At 50.9% G+C, this 26,985-nt stretch overlaps 2 protein-coding genes across 2 annotated transcripts in view; both read left to right on the forward strand.

Moving 5' to 3' along the window:
- The first annotated feature begins 267 nt into the window (after positions 1-267).
- On the forward strand, positions 268-16,199 carry Pla2g4d (phospholipase A2 group IVD). The gene is made up of 21 exons (XM_090318541.1): positions 268-413; positions 810-955; positions 3,644-3,716; positions 4,443-4,579; positions 5,664-5,795; positions 6,405-6,445; positions 6,807-6,849; positions 8,047-8,110; positions 8,232-8,362; positions 9,489-9,599; positions 9,719-9,756; positions 9,973-10,108; positions 10,332-10,468; positions 10,864-11,086; positions 12,494-12,611; positions 12,878-13,015; positions 13,227-13,334; positions 13,455-13,649; positions 13,913-14,079; positions 14,406-14,592; positions 15,643-16,199. Exons 2-21 carry the CDS (start codon positions 923-925, stop codon positions 15,867-15,869), a joined length of 2,439 nt encoding a protein of 812 aa, XP_090174667.1. The 5' UTR covers positions 268-413; positions 810-922; the 3' UTR covers positions 15,870-16,199.
- Positions 16,200-23,826: 7,627 nt separating this feature from the next.
- Positions 23,827-26,985, forward strand: part of Pla2g4e (phospholipase A2 group IVE) — a 49,087-nt gene continuing 45,928 nt past the window's right edge. Inside the window, exon 1 of the mRNA XM_090318563.1 lies at positions 23,827-24,291. Coding sequence (XP_090174689.1) covers positions 24,130-24,291 — 162 coding nt within the window. The 5' untranslated portion in view covers positions 23,827-24,129. The remainder of the gene's footprint in view (positions 24,292-26,985) is intronic.

Below are 26,985 nucleotides of genomic sequence, written 5' to 3' on the forward strand. Positions count from 1 at the left end.
ATATTTCAGGTCTTGTTTCTCTTCCTCTACCCGGTCCTTGTGGCACAGAGGACAGAGCTGTACTTCAGGGGCCACCTCTGGCCTCTGTTGTCACAGTGTCAGATGAACTGGCACAGGGTAGTATTTCTGGAAACTATCCCTCAACCAAACCTCCAGCCATTGCTTTACTAGCTATCAAACTGGCCGCGGCTCATGTAAATGTATTCCGTGAAAGTGGACTAAGTGTATCTCTTATTCTCCTTCTCCCATCCAGGCTAAAATCCATGAGGACATTTCTTCTTGCAAACTAGACTTAACCATGAGCATGAGAACCTACTGCTACCCCTCTCAGAGACATGGGAGGGATATGCCATTAAGAAGAGTCCACACTTAAGCATCCTTAGCTTTATGATTGTGCCACCTCCATACAGCAGGTAGTAGCACATCCTCCTCCTCCTCCTCTTCCTCCTCTTTCTTCTCCTCCTTTCCTCCTCTTCCTCCTCTTCTTTCTCCTCCTTTCCTCCTCCTCCTCCTCTTCTTTTCCTCTACCTCTTCCTCTTCTTCTCCTCCTTCTTCTCTTCCTCCTCCTTTTCCTCTTCCACCACCCCCTCCTCTTCTTTCTCTTCTTCCTTCTTTTTCTCCTCTTCCTCCTCCTCCACCCCTCCCAACTAGTCTTATTATGTAGCCCAAGACTTGCCTTGAACTCATGATCCTCCTGCCTCAGCCTCCCTAGTTCAGGTACCCCCACCCCAGCTGAACCAGTCTCTTAGGGGAAGAGGAAAGGGTGCTGGATGACATTGACCTGGGGTGGAGTCCCAACCTGTTTATAGGACGGTGACACTTCCAAGGCTGGCACATTCACGGCTGGTCCCATTCTGTTGGGACAATCAGCTGCCATCGGCCAAGGAAGGACTGGGGCTGGAGCAGAACTGAAAGGGCTGATATGGAGAGCCTGTTACGTGGCCATCCTCACCAGGTAAGAGTATCTTCCAAGCCTGTGGGCACCAGTCAGGGCTTGGGCCTAGGGGAAGGGTGCATCTGAGAAGCCTGGCACAAATGAAATCAGGGTGATTCTGGTCTCTTAGAGGGGTGAGGCAGAGGGTGAGTGGGCTGTGCTTTGGGATGGGGGATTGGGAGAGCAGCGGGGGGCCCAGGATAAAGAGTACTCATCCTGAATAACCAGACAGCAGCACCTCAGGACCTCCACCAGCTCCCCACAAAGGTTTATGTTCCATGTCAGAGAAGAGTGTCTGCAGGGCACAGAGGAGACCTGCCAGGCCTGGAGCTTACCGCCAGTCATGGACTTCCTGGGACTGGATGAAGTCCTGCGGGTGTCGATATATGTGTCTCAGAACCTCAGTGAGCCCAAATCCTCACCCATTGCCAATTGCTTACTGGGTCCAGGAGCTCTAAGGTTGTATCAGGCCAGGGAAGCTGGTAGAATCGATTCTCGTTACCCCTGCCACGTGTTTTCCCCCAGCCCAGATTTCTCATCCTTTATTGGGGACCAAGGCAAATAGAACTGGCTCCACAGATCCCTCTTGGCCCCCTGGAGAGTGCTCACAACAGGGGCTTATGTACAGATCTGACCAGCCTCTTTTCCCTTTGGCCTGAGCTGTACCCAGAGAAGCAGCTTTAGACCTACGTTCTTGTAGAAATGACGTGGTCAGAATGGGCTAGACACCAAGGAGCCCTAGGGGAGATGGAGAGGGACCCTTCACTTCGCAAAATGACATCTCCTGTGTCGAAGACCCTTTACATCCCCAAGCCAGCCAGTTGTGGAAGTTTCCAAAACTCCCTCCTTTCCTTCTCTTCGCCTCCTCTGGGTCAGGGGTTTGGGGCATGAGTTGGCCCCTTACCTGGGAAGCACCCAGACCTGCCTGGGTCTCACCGAGCAGATCTGCTTCCAGACTCCAACTTAGCTCCCCTGGTACCAGCTGCAGCTTTGCTGGCACCTTTCCTGCTAGATCAGAGGCCAGAGCTCACTGGAGAGGCAGGAGCTGGGCTGGCAGGCTGGACATTTGGGACTTGTTCTGCCTCTGTGTGGCTTAGGGAGGGGCAGGGCCTGAGGCTCTCCACCCAAGCCTTGGGAATGTAGACTGACACAGGAGTTGTAAGCTTCTGTTTGGAAGTCTGAGCCTGAACTCAGTCATTATGAGTTGAGCAACTTAACCTTTCTTTGTCAATCTTAATTTCTTCATGGAAAAACATGCTAGTACTGTAGGATGAGATTTGGGGGAGAAAGATAAAAGGAGAGACCATTCAATAATAGTACAACAGCTAGACACACTGTGAGTATTTAGTCACAAGAACAATTGTCTAGAGAGCATTTACTTTGGTTGTTATTTGTTTGGTTAGGGCAGAGCTGGGGTTCAAACTCAGGGCCTAGGACATACCTAGCAAGAGCTCTAACCACTGAGCCACACAGGCCTGCTCCAAACCTGACTGGGTGTGCGGATATGTGTCTGGGACACTGCTCACATTTTTTTTTTCTTGCTAGGCGTTCACATTTTTGTCTTAGATCGCCCCGTTAAGTCAATGTGGCTACCGTTCCCCTGCAGATGACGAAATGCAGAAGCTTAGTGACCTATCCAGGGTCCCCCAGCATGTAAATCACAGGACAGGAGTTTAAATGCAGGGGATGTAGCTCCAGAGCCTGCCTCTGCTTCCTAGAAGAGACTCAGCGGGTCCTTCCCCAGAGCTGCCACTTCACACCTGTTCAGGGTTAGCATGTCCATGGGAATGGCACTCCTTGGTGCCCTGCCACCAGGGGCCTGGCAGAGTCCTTCCTGGCTGGGGTGAGGACTGCCAGTACACATTCCCTGCCTAGGTGATGTCCTAGCCTGACAACCCCATTCTGAAGGTCCCCCATGTGGGGGCTTCCTGTCAAGGGGATGCAAGGCCTATGGTCCTGCCAGGTCCTGTGAGTCCCCTCAAATCATAACAGGGAGCATAGAAAAGTCTGGGCAGCCAGAACTGTGAGGAAACACCCGGGATCCCTCTGGACCCTGGCAGTGCCAGGGACTTGAACATCCCCTAGTGTCTTGATCCCTGCAAGGCATCCACACCCCATTGTCCTGTGCCTTTCCTCCTGCTGTCCTCTCCCCATGCACCTTCTGTACCCTCTGGGCTCTCCCCACTTTCTTCTCCCTCATCACAGGCTTTGTCTGAGGCATCATGTGACCCAGTGAGTATCTTAACATACAATAAGCATCCACCCACTGCTCACTTGCCCGGCCACGGCTCCTGGCATTGCCAGCTTCATAACCAAGAGCACAGGCAGGCCGTGCGTTAGTACCTGTGTGTGTCCCAAAAGCCACTGGTCTCCCTCAGCCTTAGCCTTCCTTGAGGAAACTGGAGGGTGGCTTATGAGGAGGCAGTCACACACGTCACCGAGGGACTCTCCTTCCTGGGAGCTCTGGATGAGAGGTGGCCAGTGAAGGAGATCCCACAGACTCCACCCCGAGGTGATCTGTCATCCCCTGACAGTTATAACCTGGAGCCATGACCCCAAGGACAGTGGGGGACAAAAGGCCATTTGGTCCCCAGAAAACCTGACCACATTACTGGGGCTTAGGAGACGGGGGAAGGGTTGCATCTTACAGCCCCAATTCCAGGTGTGGGTGAGAGAATGTGGAGGGCTCAGTTTCATGTGCCTCTCCAGGAGGAAGCCTGCGCCTGCTGCCGGCTCACTGTGAAGGTCCTGGAGGCACGGAGGCTGCGCAGGACTGACTTGTGTGAGTGACTGTGTCCTGATCTCTGGAAGGTCCAGGGGTGACGGGACCCAGGGATGACAGGATCCAGGAATGACGGGACCCAGGGTGACGGGACCCAGGGGTGACGGGACCCGGGGGGGACAGGATCCAGGGAGGACGGGACCCAGGGATGACGGGACCCAGGGATGACGGGACCCAGGAATGATGGACCTGGGGATGATGGACCCAGGGATGATGGACTCAGGGATGATGGGACCTGGGGATGACAGGACCCAGGGATGATGGACCCAGGGAGGACGGGACCCAAGTATGATGGACTCAGGGATGATGGGACCCAGGGATGACGGGACCCAAGTATGATGGACTCAGGGATGATGGGACCCAGGGATGACGGGACCCAGGAATGATGGACCTGGGGATGATGGACCCAGGGATGACGGGACTCAGGGATGACGAGACCCAGGGATGATGGACCCAAGGATGACGAGACCCAGGGATGATGGACCCAGGGAGGACGGGACCCGGGGATGACGGGACCCAGGGATGATGGACCCAAGGATGACGGGACCCGGGGATGATGGACCCAGGGATGATGGACCCGGGGATGATGGGAGATCCCCAGGCCATGCCTTGGGGCTGCGCTGTACTGGCCATGGTGGTCACTGGGGTCTTGGTGGAAAGGTAGTGAGGCCCCTGGACAAAGATCTGAGGGATTCTCTCTCCTGTTGCTTCCTTTGACCTTGGCAGTGAGTGAAGCAGACCCGTACGTGACCTTGCAGTTGCCAACTGCTCCTGGAATGAAGTTCAAGACTAAAACAGTCACCAACTCCAGTCACCCTGTATGGAATGAGACCTTCCATTTCCTCATCCAGAGTAAGGTTAAGGTAAATTCCAGGTTACCACTGTCCACTCATTAAGCCCAGGCCACACCCCTCACTTTGGAAGATTTGGGAGGGAGTCACACTTCTTCCAGGCTTCCCAGAAACTCTGCAGATGAGGGGTGCTTTTATACTCTGGACTGTGTTCTGTGAGTGAACGTGTGCAGAAATGAACATGTCTTTACCTTCCCTGGACTTGAGACCGATCTCCATTGGTGCCTCTCGAAGGCCAGCTGTGATGTGGAGACAGCAAGGATCTCCTGAAGGGGCATTATGGGGTTCAAGGAGGCACTTTCTAGAAGACCATCACGTAACATCTGGAATGACAGGCACACACCACCATCAAGGTGGAACCATTGAGGTGGAATCTTTTGGAGGGGAGCCGAGGCGGGGGTCAGTCCCGAGGCTTGAACTCAGGGCTTGAGTACTGTTCCTCAGTTTCTTTTTGCCCAAGGCTAGCACTCTATCACTTGAGTCACAGTGCCACTTCTGGCCTTTTCTGTTTATGTGGTACTGAGGAATGGAACCCAGGGCTTCATGAATGCTAGGCAAGCACTCTACCACCAAGCCACATTCCCGCCCTTAAAGGTGGAACCTTATGAACTGTATTTTGCGGGAGGTAGGATTGAGCTGTCCTCAAATTCCGATCTCAATCACCCCCACATCTCTGCCTCACAAGTTTTAGTCATGGTGCCTGGCTCAGGATTCTATTTTATTATTTATTTATGCCTGTCTTTAGGCTTGAATTCAGGGCCTGCGCTCTTTCTTGTTCAGGGCTAGCACTCTATTACTTTGAGCCACAGCTCCACTTCTGTTTTTTTTGGTGGCTAACTGGAGATAAGAATCTAATGGGGACTTTTCAGGTGAGGCTCAGAGCTCAGCCTCTTGTGGAGCTAGGATTACAGGTGTGAGTCACCAGTGCCCCGCTCTCAGAGTTTATTTTTGATAAAAGCAAAAACTAGCAGAGGGACACAAGGGATTTTATTGGATATCCTTATGTCTCTTTTAAGTTTTACAGTTACATGTAAGCTGATGTTGTTTTACAAAGACGATATTCTAAATTGCTGGGCTTTTTTTTTGTGTCCCCCAGAATGTTCTGGAGCTGAGTGTGTATGATGAAAATTTAATTGTAAAGGATGGCATCTGCTTCAGGGTGTACTATGACATTTCAGAGGTCCTCCCTGGCAAGCTGCTCCAGAAAACCTTTTCTCCGGGTCCCCAGGTGGGTAGAGAAGACCCACCCCGTCCAGCTCCAGGTTGAGAAGTTGCTCCCTTTCTTCTGCCTTTTGCTGTCTGAGCTCATCCACCGGGCAGTGAGTAAGCCCCTCCCAGAGGGATTTGCTGGTTCACAGGAAGGAACCAGCCCAACCCCTACCACTCACTCTGTGCCACAGCTTTAATCATGAGGAGGAAGGCTTGAATTTCCTAACAGCCACCTGAGGGCAGTATGGAATCATCTTTCCTGCTTGCTGAGCCCAAAGCCAGTTTGGCATCTTGAAATTCTTCCTGCTGATAGCAGAGAGAGAGAGAGAGAAAGGAGTGGGGCGGCCTCAGAGGAGACCCGGCTAAGTTTGTCATTCCCTTCAACCTGGCCCAGAATCTGGGGCGGGGGGGGGGGGGGCGTTTCCAGGGAAGAGAAGGACCTGTTTCTCTGCAGACACTTACCTAGCTGAGGTTAACTAGGGCAAGGAGTCCTTCTTGCTGCATACCTCAGTTTCCTCATCTGTGAGTTAGACATAGTCACAATAGCATGCCTCCCTTAGAGGCTGCGTGATGACCTCAGTGTCGTGTCAAATGTACGAATTGACTTGCTCACCCTCTTTGGTTTCAGGGACAGGAAGAGCTAGATGTGGAATTTCTGCTGGAGAAAACGTGAGTAATATCCCACAGCCCAGTGTCTGGGAACCCAGTTCTGCTCAAGGAAATGGCTCTGACCTAGATCTGGTGTTGGAATGTCCCGCTGTGATCTGCTGATACTCCTGCTACCGGGTCCCCTCCCTCCCCCACCACCTGCCAGAGAACTTGGGAGAGGAAAGCCAGTGTTTCCCCTGGCCTGCTTTCTCCTCTCACCTTTCTTGCTGCATTTCAGCCATCTCCCCAAGCCTGGATCTTAGCCAGGACATCAGAGCCCACAGTGTCACTCAGAGAGCCCCTCGTATGTGTGGTCAGTGCAGAATGTCTTTCTTTGCCTCTGCAGGTCTAGACTGAGTGCTTTGATTTCTTTTCCCCCCAGGTCGGACCCTCCAGAAAATCTCATCACCAATAATGTCCTTGTGGTAATGATCTTCTCCAGGCCTAGGGGAGGGGGGCTCGGGTGTGGGTGAGGAGGGGCAAAGCTTTGTGGTAAGACACCCCTTCTCCAGAGCCTCCCAGCCAAGTGGTCACCTGGGGCTGTGGGGCTTGGCAGTCTGGAGCTAAGGGGTGCCCCACCGGCTCCAGAAGGATGGCCTTTGTTTGGCTCTTCTCTAGAAGCAGCAAATTCCCAAAGCTGCAATGGCCAGGAATGGCCACAAGGTGGTGAGCGCGGCGTGAGCTGTGTGGCCGGGGCAGCGGTCTCAGGTCTGCAGGATCTGCACGTAGAGCACAGACCTTAGAGTGCTGCCTCCAGGGATATGCAAGCGCCTATGTGATGGGCCAGTTCTTGGTTTTGTTTTTATCTGGTCCTGAGGTTCAAACTCTGGGTGCTTGAGTGCTGTCTCTGAACTCCTTTTAGCTCAAGGTTAGTTAGTGCTCTACCTCTTGAGCCACAGTGCAATTTCTGGCTTTTCCTGTGGTTAATTGGAGATAAGAGTCTCATGGACTTTCCTGCCGAGTCTGACTTTGAACCACGATCCTTGGATCTCAGCCCCCCTGAGTAGCTAGGATGACGAGTGTGAGTCACCCGTGCCCAGAGCTAGTTCCGTTTTTGGAAGAATGCGCATTAAAATGGAGTCACATCCATGGCAGCTGCCCCTTCTGTGAGGCAAAGGGGCCTGTAGTAGGTGGATAGACGCAGCAGTTCCTGGAAGGGTGCCAGGGAAATGGCAGGCTGTGCTATCAGTCAACATGCTGTACAGGGAGAAGCTGGGGGCCAGCCAGCGTGGGGGAGCAGTCAGGAGGTGTGCTGGGCTACCATTCCAGTGCTCTTCTGCCACCCGAACTGTGGTCTGGGGTTTGTAGGCCCTACTCAGAAGGACTTGCAGTCAAAGATGCCTCCGGGCCCCAGGGTTCAAAGGTAGAGGAAGAACCATACTCGCAGAGCTTCCAGAATCTGAGCAAAGCTAGGAGAGCTGGGATAGGATGAGGAGGGGCTCTCTTGGCTGCTCAGGCTGCTGGGCTGTCAGGGTCTCTGATCCAGTTCCATTCAGAATCCCGTTCGTGTTCTGTGTGTGCTGGTGGATCTGGGACAATTGAAGAGCTCAGGCTAAAGGTTGAGGGGATCTCAGCTTAACTGCACACAGGTGAGCCTCTGCCCACAGTGTGATCTGCCCCAGGCTCGAGAACTGTCACAGCTGGACGTCTGCGTGGACAGAGCAGAGAGCGCCATGGTGGCTGCAGGTGAGACCTAGCTCCTCTTAAGCTTTCTGGACCGCTACTCATCCACGTAGCGATGGTGGTACCTCAGTTCCCAGCTGGGGCTCTTGGTCCCCTCAGGCTGACCTGCTCACTGGCTTCCTAGGTCCAGAGGAGCTGGAGTTGGTATTGAAGGGGTCCTATGAGGACACACAGACGTCTGCCCTGGGCACAGCCTCTGCCTTCAGCTTCCACTACCTGGCAGCCCAATGCCCAGAGCTGAGTGGACACCTGAAGGTGGGTGTCCATGTCCCCCTGCCTTTAGCCAGCTCCAGCTGCTGCAGGCCCTCCCTGATTTCCCACCAGCCACCCCTGGCCCCCGTGGCTTTGTCGGCCTCCCCAATCTTCCTCTGTCTACCCCGTAGGAACAGAAGGAAGGTGAGCAGGGACTGGGGCCTGCAAAGCCATGGCAGCCTTTGACCTCCCTGTGGCTCTTCCCTGAGGCTCAGTATAAATCCTCATCTGTATGCACCCAGAGGCTGAGCAGCCTGGCGCTGCCAACCTCTGCAGACCACCTGGCTCAGGGTGCTGCAGCCGGGTTTCTCCTGCTTCTCCAGCACGCCGAGTATCTTCCTTACATTCCTCTGCCTCTTCTTCCACCTCCTCTCTTCCTCACGTCTCAGATCAGATGGTCTCTTGTCAGAGGAATCTGCTGGGCCCCCCACCTCAGACCCCATCCACACACCCACCTTTGATACTCTATGATATCACATTTCATATGTCCTTTCTATTACATTCCTTACATCAGCTCCTAACTTTGGTTTTTGGTGGTGATGGTGATGGTACCGGGGTTTCATCTCATTGTCTTGCACGTTCTAGGCAGGTGCCCTCTCACTTGAGCCACACTTCTAGCTTCCCTTTTTGTTTTTGCTTTAGTTACTTCTCAGATAGGGTCTTGTATTTCCTGCCTGGAATCTTCTAGAGTTTCTGCCCTGCCTCCGATGTATGATCTCCCATGTAGCTGGGATTACAGCTACTTGTTTCTTGAGATGGTGGTCATGGATTTTGCCCAGCTGACCTTGAATCATTATTTTCCTGATCTCTGCCTTTCAGGCATCTAAAGCTATAAGTGTATGGCACCATAATTGGCTTTAAAACCTGAATATGTATGTATGTATGTATGTATGTATGTATGTATGTATGTATGTATATGTGTATGTATGTATGTATGTGTATATGACTCATTGAGAACAATGACTTTCATTCTCAAATGAGTAATAGCCATTATTATTTTCGTCATTTTTCCTAACCACAATTGTTACAGTCGGTTTATATTAACCAGGGAGAGATGGTGACTGTCTTGTTTACAGTCTAGATACTCAGTTAAAGTTTGTTCAAGGAATGAATGCCTATTTCTCTCCAGAGCTCCAGAGGCAACAGCTGTAACTCTGACATGTTGGCTGGACACCTCTCTGTGCCCCTAAGGTCACTGGCCTTGGGGGAAAAGGTGACAGTGGACATTCCTGGTACAAATGTAAGTAATTGCTACTACTATGACTTCTGGGGAGGAGGAGGAATCCATGGCCTTAGGGAATCCTTGTGTCCTCTCAGGGTCTAGAGCATTCTGAGCAAGTTCTCTTACTTTGATTCCAGGCCCCACCAGTAAGGCTGCAGCTCAAGGCAGACAGCTGGTAAGGGAATTCATATGTGTGGGGAATGGCAAGGGACAGCCATCGCAGAGGCAGGAGGCTGTGGAGTTCTTGGAGGTCACTTGGCAGCTTACGATGGCCTTGGCTCACCAGGAAGGGACCTGTGTAGACCCTCTGCCCTGTGGCTCCTGACCTGTGACCTCTCACCCATGGATCCTGACCTCTAACCCTTGACTCCTGGTTCTTCCTCTGTCCCAGCCCTAAGGAGCTGGATATGCACCTGGGCTTCGATCTGTGTGCAGAGGAACGGGCCTTCCTGAGCAGGAGGAAGCAAGTGGTAGCCAAGGCCCTGAAGCAGGCCCTGCAGCTGGACAGAGACCTACTGGAGGACGAGGTCTGGGGGTGTGGAAGGGGTGTGGGAATAGAACCTGACTTCTATGCCCGTTCGACACTCTGGTCCCCATAGAAGAGAGAATGAAGGTGTGGGAAGATATGGGCCTTGAGGGAGCTTTGGGGTTCTTGTTTTCCTGGGGGGGCTCTGGCTTAGCCTGAGAGCTGCCCCTTGTTGGGTAAGGACTGGTCCTTGCTAAGGTAGCCTGTGTCTGTGTGTGGCCCAGGTCCCTGTTGTGGGCATCGTGGCTGAAGGAGGAGGTGCCAGGGCCATGACCTCATTCTATGGCCACCTACTGGGCCTGCAGAAGTTGGGCCTCCTAGACTGCGTGACTTACCTGAGTGGCATCTCTGGCTCTACATGGTAAGGGTCAGAGATACATTGTGTGTGTGTGTGTGTGTGTGTGTGTGTGTGTGTACAAGGTGCAAGCTTGCACCTTTCTTGGGGCTTGAACTTGAGACTTGGGTGCAGTTCCTAAGCTTCTTTCGTCCACCCTACCACTGGAACCACAGCTCCACTTCCGACTTTTTTGGATGTTTGTTGAAGACGAGAGTCTCAGGTTGCCTTTGAACCACGATCCTCAGATCTCAGCCTCCTGAGTAACTAGGATTACAGGCGTGAGCCATTGGCGCCCAGCTATAGATAGCTATGTTTTCTAAGTAGGCAAGAGCTGGAAGAAGACTGAGGATGGGAGAAAGAGTGGGAGGCTGTGTGCTGGGTGTCAGCTGCCTACCATCCTGTACCTTTCCATCCCCTAGGACAATGGCACACCTGTACTGGGACCCAGAGTGGTCACAGAAGGACCTGGAAGGGCCCATCAGCCATGCCCGAGGGCATCTGGCCAAGAGCCAGTTAACAGCCTTCTCTCCAGAGCACCTGGCATGCTACCGCCAGGAACTGGCGCTGCGGGCCAAGCAGGGGCACCGCACGACCATTGTGGACCTGTGGGCTCTGGTACTGGAATCCAAGCTCCACGGCCAGGTAGGACCCTGCACAGGTGGTGTGAAAGAGGTATGCCCCTGTGTGTGTGAATGTCAGAGGGACCAGTGTGTCCCCTTAAAGAATGTGATGATCACCATCTTTTTCTGCCTAGTTGAGTTAGGTTCTTTTCAGTAATTGTCAGGTAACAAGTTTCCCAAGAAGTTTCGTCGGTGTTTTTGAGTCTGTTAGGATTTCTAAGCTGCTTTTTTTTTTTTTTTTTTTTTTTGCCAGTTGGGACTTAGACTCAGGGCCTGAGCACTGTCCTTGGACTTTCTCAAGGCTAGAGCTCTACCACTTGAGCCTCAGCACCACTTCTGGCTTTTTTTCTATGTATATTGTACCGAGGAATTGAACCTGGGTCTTTGTGCATGCTAGGCAAGCACTCTACCACTAGGCCAAACTCCCTGCCCTCTAAGCTGCTTTTATTTTATCGATCCTGGTGTTAAAAGCCCAGATTTTGGAACCAGAGTCCCCGGGTTCTAATCACAGTGCATTTTGCTGTGTGTGTGTGTGTCTTTTGTCAACTGTTTGATCTCTCTGTGCCTCTGTTTTCTCATCTGGACAATGGAGCTGACAGTGGTGCTGTGATCTTAACAAGGAAAAGAATTGAGATCCTGTTTCCCATGGTCTACCAAATAGCTGAAAGCACACATTTAAGGTGTTTATTGATAGGGAGGTCTCACTAACTTTTTGTCAAGATTGGCCTTGGACTACGATTCTTTGGTTCTCCACCCTTCTGAATAGCTGTGATCGGGGGTTTATTATCAGCTCTCCACAGCTTTTCCTGCGCACGGCTGGCACTCTGCTGTTTGAGCTATAGCTCTGCTTCTAGCTTTTTAATTGAAGATAAAACTTTCTGGGAGTTTCCTGGGCTGGCTCCAAACCTCAGTTCACAGCTCTGTCCGTCTCCTGGTGTCGCTAGGGTTCCAGGTGTGAGCCTTGGACCATTTAGATGCTTCTTACCATTTCCCTGGAGGAAGCTTCTGCTTTTTCACCTTTCCTTTCCCGAGTAGAAGGTCTTATGTTGTGTTGGGGACGAGAGTCCCAGGGTCCTCTTCAGCTGATTTTAAGCTTTCCAGGAGGGGAGGAGGAGAGGAATAGGAAAGGGGTAGGCCCTCCCTTGGCACGCTGTCCACATCCATCCACTGCGCATGTGGGCCGTGGGACGAGGGGCTGCGCTTGCTGCTGTCCTCCTGACTGTTCCTCCCTGGAGATACACAGAGCAGGAACCTGCATAGCCAGGAGTGATGATCCAGTATTTGGGGCCAGTCAGAACTGGCTGCACACATTACCCATGCCCACCACCGGCCTCCAGAGGAACACTTACCTCTGCACCCCCAGCATGCACCCCTGCCGCCGTCCTGGTAGACTCTCTACCACCAGGGCCCTCGTGTCCTCCCTCCCCAGGTGACAGATCACAAGCTGTCAGGACAGCGGGCAGCACTAGAGCGGGGACAGAACCCGCTGCCTCTCTACTTGAGCCTCAATGTCAAGGAGAACCAACTAGACACCCTCGACTTCAAGGGTACACACCGAGCTACCCCATCCTTCTCCTCCCCAAATCCTCCACACCCCAAGTATGCCGGGAAGAACTCAATCTGGCAACTCCTGGTCGGGTTGCACAGCTTTTTTGGAAGGGTGGTGGCACAGGCAGGGGTGGGTGGGAGCAGGGAGCATCTGAGGGTGGGGAGAGGGGTCAGCCCGGAGTCTGCATTCCTCCCATCTGTGGAGCTGGTGGAGGGTCACCAGGCCCTCTCCCCTCCCCTGCCCGTCTTTCCTCCCACCCCATAGAATGGGTGGAGTTCTCCCCCTACGAGGTCGGGTTCCTGAAGTACGGGGCCTTCATCGCACCCGAGCTCTTCGGTTCTGAGTTCTTCATGGGGCGTCTGATGAAGAGGCTCCCTGAGTCCCAGATCTGCTTTCTGGAAGGTGAGGGGTGGTCCCTCTGAAGGCCCCAGCCAGGTGTCTTCCTGGGCATGACTCCTGAAAGTCAGGCCTGGGCAGACTTCCCCCGGGGGAAGTCGGGGAGAGCTGGGCAGTGGGAACGGCGAGTGCAGGGAGAGTCCTCTGTCTGCTTCCCCTTCCCATCAGCACCCAAAGGTGGCTGACTTCTCTTGGGGGTACGGGGTGGGGCCTTCAGCTATCTGGAGCAACATTTTCTCCTTGAACCTGCTGGACACCTGGCATGACCTCACCTGCTCTGGAGAGGACTGGAAACAGTGCATTCAGGACAAGATCCAGAACACAGGTAGGAGAGGGGAAACTGAGGAAGGCCTGGGGTGAGCCTAGGGGAGGAGGTGTCTGAGCGGAGGAGTGGTGGAAGTTTCCCAGCCCCTCACCAGAGCCACATCTGTTTCTCTGGCTGCAGAGAAGCAGCCCCTGGCATCCTCCCAGAATGCCTCGTGGGTGGAGGGCTCATGGCTGCAGCCTGGCACGGCCCTGGCACAGGCATTTAAGGGCTTCCTGACCAGCAGGCCACTGCACCAGCACAGTGCCAACTTCCTCCACGGCCTCCAGCTGCACCAGAACTACTGTGAAGAGAAAGCCTTCTCCACTTGGGCAGGTAGGGCCAGCCATGTGCGCGTGGCTAGATGCCCAGCTGGGGCCGGGCCCAGAGGAGTCTTGAGAGTCACAGCATCCATTTCCAAGGTGGGGTCTGGAGACGATCCCCTGGGGAGACCTCCCAGAAGGCTGGGGGTGGGTATGTACAGTCTGGAAGCGACATCAGAGGTTAAGGGGACAAGGACACAAACATGGTGGTGACCCAGAGGGGTGGGTGAGCTATGGCAGGTGGCTGCCTCTGACTCTCGCTAACTCCTGTGCCAGACTGCCAGCTCGATGCCACCCCCAGCCAGCTGACCCCCCAGGAACCCCAGCTCTGTCTAGTGGACTCTGGCTACTTCATCAACAACAGCTACCCTTCCATGTTTCGGCCAGGCCGCCAGCTAGACCTCATACTGTCTTTCAACTACTCACTTGACTCACCTTTTCAGGTACCTCTGGTCCCCACCCTGGGGACCCCAGACCCTCTGCCCACTCAGACCAAGCTCCAGGGCAAGCAGCCAGGCTACTGAGGCACAGTCCCATATCTCCTTGTCCCCAAGGGACACAACAGGCTTTCATCCACAGGCCTGCCAGGGGCTTCGGTGAAGACAGGAGTCACCACTGCTTGGTGCTGGGCTCCAAGGATGGGAAGCTCTGTGGGGAAGAACAGCTGACAGTGCTGTCTTGATGCCACAGAAGCTGGCTGGGGTTGGGACTGACCCAGCATTCTCCCAGAGCACTGATCTGGACACTGATCCTCCCTGTTCCCTGCCAGGCCCTGCAGCAGACTGAGCTGTACTGTAGGGCCCAGGGGCTTCCCTTCCCCCGAGTGGAGCTCAGTCCTGAGGACCAGTGCCAGCCCAGGGAGTGCCACCTCTTCTCCGACTCCGCTTGTCCTGACGCCCCTGTTCTGCTGCATTTCCCACTGGTCAACGCTTCCTTCAAGGACTTCTCAGCCCCAGGTGAGGGCAGCCCTGGCCCCTCACAGCTCTACCCTGGAGAGGCTTGAGGCCAGCTGCGCCCAGGTTTTGCACATGCCACTACCACTTCCCTGCCCCACAACTCCCACCAGCCTTGATAGCTGATACCCACATCCCTGCTTAAGGTCACTGTCACCATCCCAGGCTCCTTTGGCCTCCATCTTCCCCTAGAAACCCAGAAGCCCCTGCACACCTCGTCATCCTGCTTTGTATTGGGGAGGGGGCTCTCTATCATCCTATCCAGTCCATTGTGGGGCCCCTTCTCAGGAATCTGGGCCTCTCCTAAGCCATGCCCTCCAAATCTTATCCCTTATCACACTACTTTCTGTCTTCTCCTTCCAGCCATTGCAGAATCGTATCTCCTTTGAGTGAGAAAGACTAATTTCTGTCCTCCTGCACTATTCCCTGCTTTCTAGTTCTTGCTGTCATTCCAAATCTTCTAACTCTTCCTCTTCCTCTCCCCCCCCCATTCTTTTTCTTTCTTTCTTTCTTTTTGTCGGTTGTAGGGCTTGAACTCTGGGCCTGGATGCTGTCCCTGAGCTATTCACCTCAAGGCTACCGCCCTAACCCTTGAGCCACAGGGCCACTTCCAGTTTTCTGGTGGTTAATTGAAGATAAGTCTCATGGACTTTAGTGCCCATGCTGGCTTTGAACTGTGATCCTCAGATCTCAGCCTCCTGAGTAGCTAGGATTATAGGTATGGGCCACCACGTCCGGCACCACATTTGTTTCTTAACAAAGATTTGTTTCTCACACACAGCAGAAATTCTCATTTTAAGCTTTCATGAACTTAAAAGAATCTGTTCCTAATTCATTGGGCTTCCTTGTTCTGACTGTTTCCATTTTACCTAGAAGTAATGTAGGGAGCTGCTGAGAAGTCAGAACAACAGAGCAGTGTCCTGCTACTTACTTTTAACTTTTCTGGGCGCAGGGCCTAGAGATCCGGGAGAAGGAAACCAGCGGCTCATGTGGGAACAGCTCCCTTGTGCTCCCCTGGGTGGGCCTGACCTTCTCCCGCCTCTGTCCCCTCAGGTGTCCAGCGCAGCCCTGCAGAGCTCGAGGCTGGTCAAGTGGATCTCAGCCAAGCCACCTCCCCCTACGCCCTGTTCAGCATGACCTACAAGGAGGCCGACTTCGACCGTCTGCTGGGGCTCAGTGACTACAATGTGAGAAACAGCCAGGCCGCCATTCTGCAGGCCCTGAGGACCGCCCTGAAGCCGAGGGCCCCAGAGGCCAGGCCATCAGGGGTGCAGACATGAGGCTATTGAGGGGCCCACGACACTAAGGGCTACAGGGGAGCAGAACTCTTCCAGGCCTGGGGCACCTCAAAACCACTCTCACCACTCAGAGCCACCCAAATTCTCCATCGTGTCCAAGATTGCGTTGAAAGGAGTTGAGAAGATTTCTACCCCAGGACCCCAGGCCAGGGCCTAGAACAGTGGTCAACATGGGGATTACTTTCATCTCTACATGGATTAGGTTTGGGGTGACTTTAGGCCCCCACTCTCACTCTAAACCCTCCTCCTCATCCTCCGTTCAGAACACAAGTCTCACGCTTCTTTAGTTGGATTTATTTCTCAGAATTTTATTCTTTTAGATGATACTGCAAATGAAATTGTTTTTCTTAATTTCATTCTCAGATTGTTTATTGCTCTTTTGTAGAAAGGTGATTTATTTTTGTATTTGATCTTAATATTCTATAATCCTTGATGAACCTATCAGTGCTTCTATGGTTTTGTGGATTCTTTAGAGAGATCCTGTCATCTACAAATGAAGATGGTTTTACAATGTGTGTATGTGTCTGTCCTGGTACTAGGCTTGAACTCAAGACTGGCACACTACCACTCCAGCCACAGTTCCACCTCCAGCTTTTTGGTGGTTAATTAGAGACGAGAGTCGTAGGGACTTCCCTGCTTAAGCGTGGCTTTTAACCACAATGCTTAGAGCTCAGCCTTCTGAGTAGTGTAAGTCACCTGTGCCTGGCTGGATCTCATGTTTTATCTTGGGCCAGTCTTATAACAGAGCTGGAGGCATGACTTGATGGTGTGATGGCCTAGAAAGCACAAGGCCTGAGTTCAGACCCCAGTGCCACCAAAAGAGGAAAAAAAGAAGGAAGAAGAAAACCACCATTATTAAGTACAGTGCTTTTCTGGAGCTTGCAGTTTTAGAGTCATCCCAGCAAATGGTCTGGGGACCTGCGTTCTGCTCAGCTTGTGATTGTGATAGAAGCAGTGTAATGGGACTCAGAGTGCTGGCGGCGTCCCCTTGAAGGACTTTGTCCTCAGCTTCAGGCACGCTTGCCTGATGAATGAGAGGTGCAGGTGTAGCAAAGCTCTTTTCATTGAGACCTTAACAATGCAGAGCCGCCGGCTGGTGAGCTCGACACAGCTCTTGTATTGGTCTGGGCTGGGGCTAGTAGGAACTAGGCAGGGTTCCAGGAAGTCCTATCAGTTCCACCCTAAAGAAGGCTGTGACACCAGCAGATGTCAAGCCCCCACCGATAGGCTCCTGAAGAGGTTACACAAGGCTCAGCTTACAGCCAATGGCCCCTCCCAGCTGAGCCCAGAGACAACAGGCAGAGACAAGAAGCCCTGTGGCCTGTCTCAGCACCTGTGCTAGGGCTAGGCTGCATGTCTGTCCTCTAGTCACCACAATGGTGTGCCCACCATCAACCGAGAGTCATAGCTTTTTCCTTATCAAGTTGAATCTACCTCAACAATGTGAGAAAGGATTTGTATTAACAAAATTATAAAAAGTTAATAAGTTACAAACAAAAAGGAGAATAATATGAAATGGATTGCCTAATAAAACCCAACACAATCTCAGTCTGTGTCAAAAGCTCTTAAACTAGGGCATTTACGCAACCTGATATAGGTTCCTTATGGTGGTTTGTTTAATGTGGCTGGGCCACAGCACCTAGATATTCTAGATGCTTTCCTGGAAATAATTTTTAAAAAATTAGATTAACAGCCGGGTGCTGTGGCTCATGCCTATAGTCCTAGCTACTCAGGAGGCTGACATCTGAGGATTGTGGTTCAAAGCCAGCCCAGGCAGAAAAGTCCATGAGACTCTTATCTCCAATTAACTTACCAGAAAACCAGAAGAAGAGCTGTGGCTCAAAGTGATTGGGTACTAGTCTTGAGCACAAAAGCTAAGGGAATAGCACCCAGGTCCCGAGTTCAAGCCTCACAACTGAAAAAAAAAATTAGATTAACATTTCAATTGGTGTACTTTTAATAAAGCAGATTACCTTCCATAATGTAGGTGGGCCTCATCCAATCAACTGAGGGAATAAAGACTAACTGCCCCCATCAAGAAAGAATTCTCTCAGCAGAAATTAAGGGGAATCTCAGGTTGAAGTCAGCCCGGGTCATAAAAGTTTGTGAGACTTAGGCCAGGAGTTTGGCCTAGTGTACAGTGTTTTCCTAGCATGCAGGAAGTTTGACTCCTCGGTACCACATACATAGAAAAAAGCAGGAAGCGGTGCTGTGATTCATGTGGTAGAGCTCTAGCCTTGAGAAAGTCCAAAGGAAAACACAAATAAGAGGATCACACTCAATCAGGGCCAGGCAACTCTTATCTTAAAAATAACCAATGCAAAAGGAGCTGGAGGCATGACTCAAGTGGTGGAGCACCTGCCTGACTAGCACAAGGCTTTAAGCTCCTTCCTCAGTACTACAACAACAGAAAAGGAAGAAAAAAAAAACCCACAAAACAATTGATTGCCTCTATATCGAACATTTTCTTGTCATTATTCCTAAACACTAATGCAATATAACAATAATATATAGAGACTCCAATTTTTGAACTGTTGTAAGTTACCTAGACACGGTTCAAAATAGACAGGAGAGTATGCTAAGGTTATATACAAACACTATTCTCTGTGACATCCTGGAATGGCTGAGGGGCTGAGGGAGACTCGTGCGCGTGCGCATGACCCTGCGCCTGCGCATGCTCACACACGGTTGGTGGGTCTGCTAGTCCTCTAGAACCCAGCGAGGCGGGGACTGCGCAGGCGCACGCGCGTGCGCACAGGCGTTCTATAGTTCCCGCGCTTTGTAAGAAGCCTGCGGAGGGCCATGTACGCAAGGAAGAGCCAAGCGCTATCCTGAAGGGTGAATGAAGGTTTCCCTTGTTTCTCTGGTGACGGAGGGGACGGGAAGGGGTGGGTGTGAACACGGTGAAGGTCCTGAGCCCCTTGGGCCGGGCTGGTCACCCCACCTGACACCTGGCATTGAACCACTGAGGCAGAGACCCAGCCCGGGCCCGCCCGACGTCACGGCCAGGGGCCGGATGAGGAAACACCAGCTGGCCTTCAAGTGTGTCGCTCCTGCCCATTAGTACAACAGGACCCAAAGTACGAGTCTTGGGCTTCTCCTGGTCAGAAAAAAACAACTTGTGAGCATGGAGGAGGGGCTGGAAGTGTTTGCAGCAGTCCCAGGGAGGCCACGTTCTCTGCCCAAGGTTAGGTTATGAGGCAAAGAGAGGGTGGTGAAGTAACTTATTCATAGGCCACTGAGCCAGCTGCAGCCGGAAACCAGGACCCAATCCAGGCCATCCCCGATGCGGCCAAGGCCCATTTTCCCAGACAGGACGAGCCCTGGGGAATTCTCCATCCCATGCAGAGCCAGCACCCAGAGCCATTGGTAATAGTAATCTCTGGGTTGGCTAATGCATCCTAAGCTGGGAGACTTTCGGAATTTCTCATCCTCTCAGAATTAGGACGCTGGGTTTGTGGTGCAACCTAGGTCTGACTTACCCAAGGGGAAAGGCAGGCTGCTTAGGACTGAGGGTTTCTGAGGTTGGAGGAGGTTCTGGAGACCCTGGGTAAGTAGGGCTGGGTGCCCTACCTAGCACCTGGCATTGAGCACTGAGGCAGGGGCAGACCTGGCTGCCCTAACTCTACTGCTTAGGTATAGGAAATGAGGAAGACACTAGGTGACCTCCACATATTTCTCACCTGCCCACTCATATACTGGGGCCCAAGGCACAAGTGATTGGCTTCTACTGGTCAGAAGAAACAACTTGTCCTCCTTGTGGTAATGGCAGGAGGAGAGGCTGGAAGTGTTTGTGACCCCGAGGAGATCTCTGAGAAAAATAGTGGGTGATTTTTTGATCCCAGATCTCCGAGGGGAGGTGGTAGCCTTATGGGAATGGAACGTTGAGGTTGCACTGACTACCTGGAGCAGAGTGTGTGGTTGTGGGAAAGGTCCAGAATTCAAATCCTGGCACTGTGTGCCTTCAGATCATTATTCAGGTTTTTAAAGCCTCTTTCCTCACCTTTGAAGAGGGATAATAGTTTCTTCTCAGCAGTTCTGGAAGGAGTTACACAGATTAGTATCAGTGAAGGATTTGACATAATACCACACACCCAGTTGGTAGATAAGTGGTGCCTGTTTTTTTTTTAATGTAATTTTATTGTTACTATTAAGACATTGTATAGAGGGGTTACCATTTCCGAAGTAAGATGAGTGCAATTCTTTTTGGACAATATCACCCCTTCCTTTACTTTTTCCCTCCAATCCCTGCCCACAAGTTGCATAGTTCATTTTCCACATAATGTATACTGAATGCCATACTTCATTTATTCACTCTTCCTCCATTTCTGTATTCCCCCTTAATCCTCCCAAAGATAAAGGCAAACCAAAAGACAACCCCAACAACAATAAAAACCTCTATCTCCATTTTCTGGAATTTGTTTTAATGGTATTTTAAATGTTGAGAGGAGTTATACCTTTGGGTTCCTCCCCTAAAGGTATCCTCCTTTAGTCTGACTGTGTATGGATATCTAGAGTCCTGGATAAGTTATTATGTCCACTGTATTTTAGATCTTGCTTCCACATATGAGAAAAAACATGCACAGTTTGTCTCTCTGAGCTTAGCTTACCTTACTAAACATGGTTTGTTCTAGGTCCACCCATTTCCCTGCAAAAGACATTCTATCTAATGGACAAGTAAAACTATTGTATATACATACCACATTTTCTTGATCCACTCATCTTTTGTAGTATATATAAGCTATTCCCATAACTTGGCTATTGTGACTAGTGCAGCAATAAGCATGGATATCTTAAGTGTCTTTACCATATCCTGACTTGTAAGGGGGTTGTTATTTTTTTTAATTCATGTAATTATTTGGAGGATATACTTGCATCCTTATTTTGATACAGCTCTATGGAACTGTAATACCTTTTTTTTTTTCCAGTCCAGGACTTGATTTTAGGGCCTGAGCACTGTCCTTGGACTTTCTCAAAGCTAGAGCTCTACCACTTGAGCCTCAGCACCACTTCCGGCTTTTTTTTCTATGTATGTGGTACCAAGGAATCGAACCCGGGTCTTCGTGCATGCTAGGCAAGCACTCTACTGCTAGGCCAAACTCACAGCCACTGTAATACTTTTATGTCCACAATGATCCCTTGTTCAAATATACCTTAGGCCTTTGGTTGATTGTAACACTTGCTCTAATTCTGGTTTGAAAATCCTAAACATCAGTGGGTAAAGGCTGCAGTTCAGCTGTGTACCACCAGGGCAATGTAGAGAATGACTGACTAGAATGGCCCAGGTAATCTCTAGACAACAAGCATATGCATCACTCTATAAACCTTTCTACATTCATGTATGCATTTATTCATGTATTTACATATTCACTGCTAACAAGTGTTTACATGCATAATATGAAGCAAAAATACACGTGAAAAACACCCAGACGAAGCATCTCACAGTGCATCACACATAGCCCTGAGGCATGTAAGATTTTCCTCTGTGTGTCTAGGAGATCCATGAACAGAAAAATGGAAAAGTACATTTTGTTGTATTCATGTAATACAGTGTTAAGTTGCTATGGAAATGAGCATTGTACCTTACACAGAGCAGCAGGGTTGGATTTCATAAGCCTAATGCTGACTGCAAGAAGTCAGATATACATGGGTAATACGGAGTGACTGCATTTACATTAAGTGCCAAAATTGACTAAACTAATTATGCCATTGGAGGTGTACCTTGGTGAAGGGGTGGAGCAATTAAAAGGAATCATAGAAGGGTTTGTGGGTTCGCTTCTTCATCAGTGTGCTTGTTACATAGATGTGTCTAACAGTCGTTAGAGTATGTTTTCCTTACTTTCACTAAATACCTGAGGCTGGGGAATGTAGAAATTTGTTTCCTACAGCTCTGGGTGCTAGGAAGTCCAGGACTGAGGGGTTGCATTTGATGAGGGCATGTTGTTAGTAGGGACTCTGAAGCCACAGGGTGGTAGAGGATGTCACATGGTAAGAGGGGCCCAAGGCAGCCAAAGTGGTTTTGGTAACAGACCCACTCTAGAGCTAAATCATTAACTGATTAATTCATGAGTGGATTAATGTATTCAGATTCATGTATTCATGAGGGCAGAGCTCATATTACCCAATTACTTCCAAGGCCTCAATATCATTAGCTTATGACTTCGGAGATTAGTTTTTTCCATCACACAAATTCAAAACACAGAAGACAAGTGAAAAATCTGTGTCTATGTCTAGCATGCACCAAATGGGGAAAGGAAGAGAGTGGAAGCATGGCCTGCCTAGCAAGCCCCAGGCCTTGAGTTCAAATTGAAGTACTGCCAAAACATAAAATAGAAAACTCTGTGGGGATAGCAGCAAAAGAATGGTGAACCCTCATCAGCATAGAAAACCAAAGTAACCTTGCATTTCCACAAGCCAAGCAAGTGTTCCGATCACTCCTCCGTGCAAAACTCTGCCTGGTGGCCTGGAGGAAGGGAGTGACCAGGTCTGACCTATCTCAGTATGTCATCTTGCTGGCACTGAGGAGTGGCCAGGGCAATCGCCTTGCTCAAGACAGTTGATCAGAACCTTTCCTTAAAGTAAAGGTGCTCATGAATAAACTTCCTGGTGCTGGGCAGAAGCCTGCTTCTAACCTAGGTTCTGGCCTTCCTCGGCCTGCCAGGATCTTCCTCTCCTTCAATTCTAGGTCAACCCTTCATCTTTCCTACCTAGGGGAAACCAGAAATGGTGCAAGTGTGTGTGTGTGTGTGTGTGTGTGTGTGTGTGTGTGTGTGTGTGTGTGTGTGTGTGTGTGTGTGTGTGTTTAAGCTCATACTTACAATTGAAAAAGTCCTGATGGATCTGTTAGTAACTGGACAGCCGACAGCTCTTGAGTGACCTCCTGGAAGTAGGAAGAGGAGGACAAGGGCAGCCAAGCCCTTCTCATCTGGGAAGGGGTGTATACTCCTCCCACAACATCAGGAAGTTTCCCCAAGTTGTTAATGCTGCCCTTCAAAATCAGTAGGGATATACAGCTTCTGTTTACCCACCTGAGCCCCTTCCCTTCCTATTTATCCATTTGGAGGATTTTTTTTTTTTGCCATTCCTGGGACTTGAACTCATGGCCTGGGGGTTGTACCTGAGACTTTTTTTTTCTCACAAGGCCAGTGCTCTACCATTTGAGCTAATGCACCTGTCTGGCCTTTTCTGAGTAGTTTGTTGTAGATAAGAATCTCACGGACTTTCCTACCGGGGCTGGCCTCATACTGTAGTCCTCAGATTTCAGCCTCTTGAGTAGCTAGGATTCGAGATATGAACCACCAGTGCAAGGCACATTTTAGCGAATTTTTAAAAGTGTTTCATAAGCTCATTCAGTTAGAATACTTCCGCATGGTGATGTTTGTTTAGGAGAACAAAGTTTAAACTTCTCTAGGGTTGTAAAAAAAATTAATTAATGTACAAATCAGCCTGGATGCTAGGCAAGCATTCTACCAGTAAGCCACATTCCCAGCCCCTGCCTTTCTAGGCAGGCACTGTACCACTTGGGCCACATCCCCAGCTCCTATTTTTGTCATTTTTAACATAGTGGAACTAGGGAATATTGTAAGCTAGCAGGTTCATCATCTACCAAACCAAAGAGAGGGCTTGCTAGCACAGAATAAATCATCAAATTCTATTCTGGCCCACAGATTCCACCGTTAGCTTTGATAAATACAATGCTAGGTTTTTATTTTCAGGGCTTAAAATAGAGATCTGGGGGGGGGGGGGAGGTCCTAGCAAGAGCCAAAGGAATGAGTCTCCTCACTCTCCCCTGAATCCAGTCACCTCACCTCCATCCCTCCCTCTCTCCCCACAGCAGATGGAGTTGCACACTTCTAAAAATAGCCTCTGAGCAGTGACAGCTGTCTCTTGAGTTTGGCTCCCAGCCCTGAAGTGCAGGACTAAGAGAAGCACGAGGTGCTTCATTCCAGCTCTCTGCAGACCCTCATGCAGCACAAGAACATTCTCTCCCCTAGAGTCGGCCCAGGTCGTTCAAAACACTCCCAGAGACTCAGGACTTCTATTGCTAAGCATTCTGGCTTCTTTTTCTCCTTAATAATTTACTTGGCTTATCTTCTAGGCGATTGGATGGCAATGGTGCCGCTTGCTTCTCTCTTGAAATTCCCCTGAAATTCCCCGAGGATGCTCCCTCCACAAGGTCACTTGGCTTTTAAGAACCAGCTCCGGTTCCACACAACCTGTCTCAAGCCCCGGACACAAGGAAATGGCTGAGCTGCATCTCCAGGTTGGGGAAGGCCACCCCGGCCCACAAGGGGATGAAGAATTCAGCAGAAGGGAAAGAGACTGCATGCAGTTCAAAGACACACGGGGCTTGGAAACTCCAGACTTCCCATCTTTCCTTCCCATGGATCCTTGTGGCTCTCAGGTATGTCTGTGTTCTGGGGCAGGAGGAAGGGGCTCTCGGCCCCTTCAGTGTGACCCCTGCTTTCCTTACTCAGAAGATAACCTGTGTGGTAGCAGAGTTAAGAGGGCTTTCCCAAAGGACTCTCTTCCCCACTCCCCCTTCCTCATCACCTACCTGCCTGACCTTCCTCTATGCTCAGAGGCCATGCATCCTAACTCTGCACAGTGCAGAGCTTTGACGCTATGCCTTATGTGCCAGCTTCTCTGTTAGGCATCTGCCTTTGGTGAGAAATGGAGGCATCGAGATGCTCAGCCCTGCTCCCCTTACTCTCAGGCAGCAGTGACCAGGTTCCCTCCCCCCACCCCGCCACAGCCCCATCACCTCCCCAGGGACCCAGCTGGGCTCCTGCCCCTCTGTGGATACCCCATCTTGATGAGGCCACCCTGAGCCTTGGCTATGGATGGGGTGGCCTGGCCCCAGGTCTCACCTGCCACCTGTTTCACCATCACACTCACCATAACCCAGCTCCACTCCCTAACTTGGCGGGCTGTTCCACTGAGGTGTGGTGACTCTTCCTAGAGTCATAAATGACAAGAAGTCCCCAAGACTTCCCTCAATCGCCCCCCCCCAACCCTGCCACAGTGAAGCCTTTCTCCACAGCCCCTTCCAGAAGTCTCTGCGTCATGGAGACGACTGGGCCTGCGTTGGCATGCTCGCAGGGGAGACAGGAACAGGGGTGACCAGGCTGGTGACCTGTCCTCACCTGCCCACCTGCACGGCATGCTAAGCCTCCTGACTCACATCTAAAGGTGGCAGCTGCAAGGTGATGGCCGGGCAGCGATGACAGCGCAATGTTCAGTGTTTGTGAAAGTGTCAGCCACCCTGGAAAGGGCAGGAACCCGCATTCCATCCCGTCCCTGCACTGTCTTCTAGCAGTTTCTTCACCTCTGGGGAAACAGTGGTATGGTTCGCGCAGGATGTGGAGTGCAGCACCGTTGTCCCCCCGTCCTGTCATCACTGTAATATGCATAAGAGTACTTTCTAAAGGCGTTTGGAATACACAGCAGGCAGATCCACCAATAACCCAGTTAACCCAATGCAGGAGCCATTCCTTTTCAGTCCTTTTCTCTTTAGATAATGTTTCCGCAAATGTGCTTATGATATTCATTCATTGCGTTCACCAGGTCTTTTACCCTAGAATAGTTGAGGATATCTTCTAGATTGCAAGCTAAATGACTTCCTCTTCCTCCTCTTCTCCTCCTCCTCTTCTGTCATAGTGATGAGGATTGAACTCAGAGCATTGCAAATGCCGGACAAGTGTCATACCACTGTGCTAAACTCCCAAGCCCTTCGTATGATCATTTTTAATGACTGGATAATATTCTCTTGTATGTATATAGGTGCCAGACTTTATTACAATTTATAGTGAATTGTCAATTTTTATGGGTGTTTATTTTTTTTCTATGAATTTCCATGGAATTTCCTAGACACTGGTCAGTTGACCGTTCTCTAGTCAGTTGTAAAGTGTGAATAAGAGCGAATAAGAGTGAAAGGGCCTCTGGGTGCTGGTGGCTCGTACCTATAGTCCTAGCTACTCAGGAGGCTGAGATTGAGGTTCAAAGTCAGCCAGGGCAGGAAAAGCTGTGAGACTCTGATCTCCAGTTAAGCACCAGAAAATCTGGAAATAGAGCTGTGGCTCAAGAGGTAGAGGGCTAGCCTTGAGCACAAAAGCTCAGGAATAGTATCCAGGCCTGAGTCCAAGCACACAGACAAAAGCGAAGGGGTTATTGGTTGGCTCTGCAGAAGAGGGAGTTAGATATATGTGGGTGGCTTTTGTGGCAGAAGGTCGTGAACATGGCATGTGGGCATGGTAGGGTCTTCATTGCTTCTGTGGCGGCATTAGAGGGAATGGCCCATAGCTCACAGGGCCTACATAGCTTCCCTCCATCCCTCCGTTTTGCTCTTGGTGGGATCCTTCCAGGGCTGTTCTGTGGACGAGGCCTGGTGTGTTTCTGGGCACAGTCAGAGGTCCCCATTGCTGAATGGTACATTATGCAACCACACTCCTGCAAATGCAGCTCATCACACAAGCTGGGCCTCTTTTCTGTAGTTCCCTTCCTACCCCTGCTCTGTGGTAACTTGGTGCACACTCCCTTAAGACCAGGAAGCAGGCCTGGAGCCTCCGTATAGCCCAGGAGCAGGGATTTATGGCGCTCCCACCATGAGCCTGGTATTTTGAAGTAGAGCACAAAGTAGGTCAGGTGAGCGCTACCCACATGAAACCCACACTAGTGGGGGATCCAGAGGACAAATCAACCCAGGAATGTTTCCCATAGCAAATATGAAACAGGTGATAGCAAGTGACTGAGAGGTGATGACATCAGACAGGGCTAACATTTGAATGAAACGTCTTTCTCTCTTTCTTCCCTCCCTCTCTTCCTTCCTTCCTTCCTTCCTTCCTTCCTTCCTTCCTTCCTTCCTTCCTTCCTTCCTCGTCATCCTTCCCCCTCCCCCCTCCCCCTCTCCCTCTCTCTCTCTTTCTCTCATATTAAGCCGTGAACTCAAGGCCCTACTCATGGCTTAGGCAGGACTCTGCTACTTGAGACATGCCCATTCCCTTTTAGCTGTTTAGTGTCTTGCATTATTGTTCAAGCTAGCTTGGCCCTCAGTCTTCTTACCTATGGCCTGCTAAGTGGCTAGGATTATAGGTGTGAG

This window comes from Megascapheus bottae, chromosome 25, assembly GCF_031878675.1.
Source record: "Megascapheus bottae isolate mThoBot1 chromosome 25, mThoBot2.hap1, whole genome shotgun sequence".
Lineage (NCBI taxonomy): Eukaryota > Metazoa > Chordata > Mammalia > Rodentia > Geomyidae > Megascapheus > Megascapheus bottae.

What these genes read in the sequence shown, in the direction of transcription:
- Pla2g4d (XM_090318541.1), top strand. Translation starts at nt 923, where the DNA reads ATGGAGAGCCTGTTACGTGGCCATCCTCACCAG. An exon ending in GGCATCTCTGGCTCTACATG is followed by an intron (nt 10,469 to 10,863) that starts GTAAGGGTCAGA and finishes TCCATCCCCTAG; the next exon opens with GACAATGGCACACCTGTACT. An exon ending in CAAGGACTTCTCAGCCCCAG is followed by an intron (nt 14,593 to 15,642) that starts GTGAGGGCAGCC and finishes CTGTCCCCTCAG; the next exon opens with GTGTCCAGCGCAGCCCTGCA.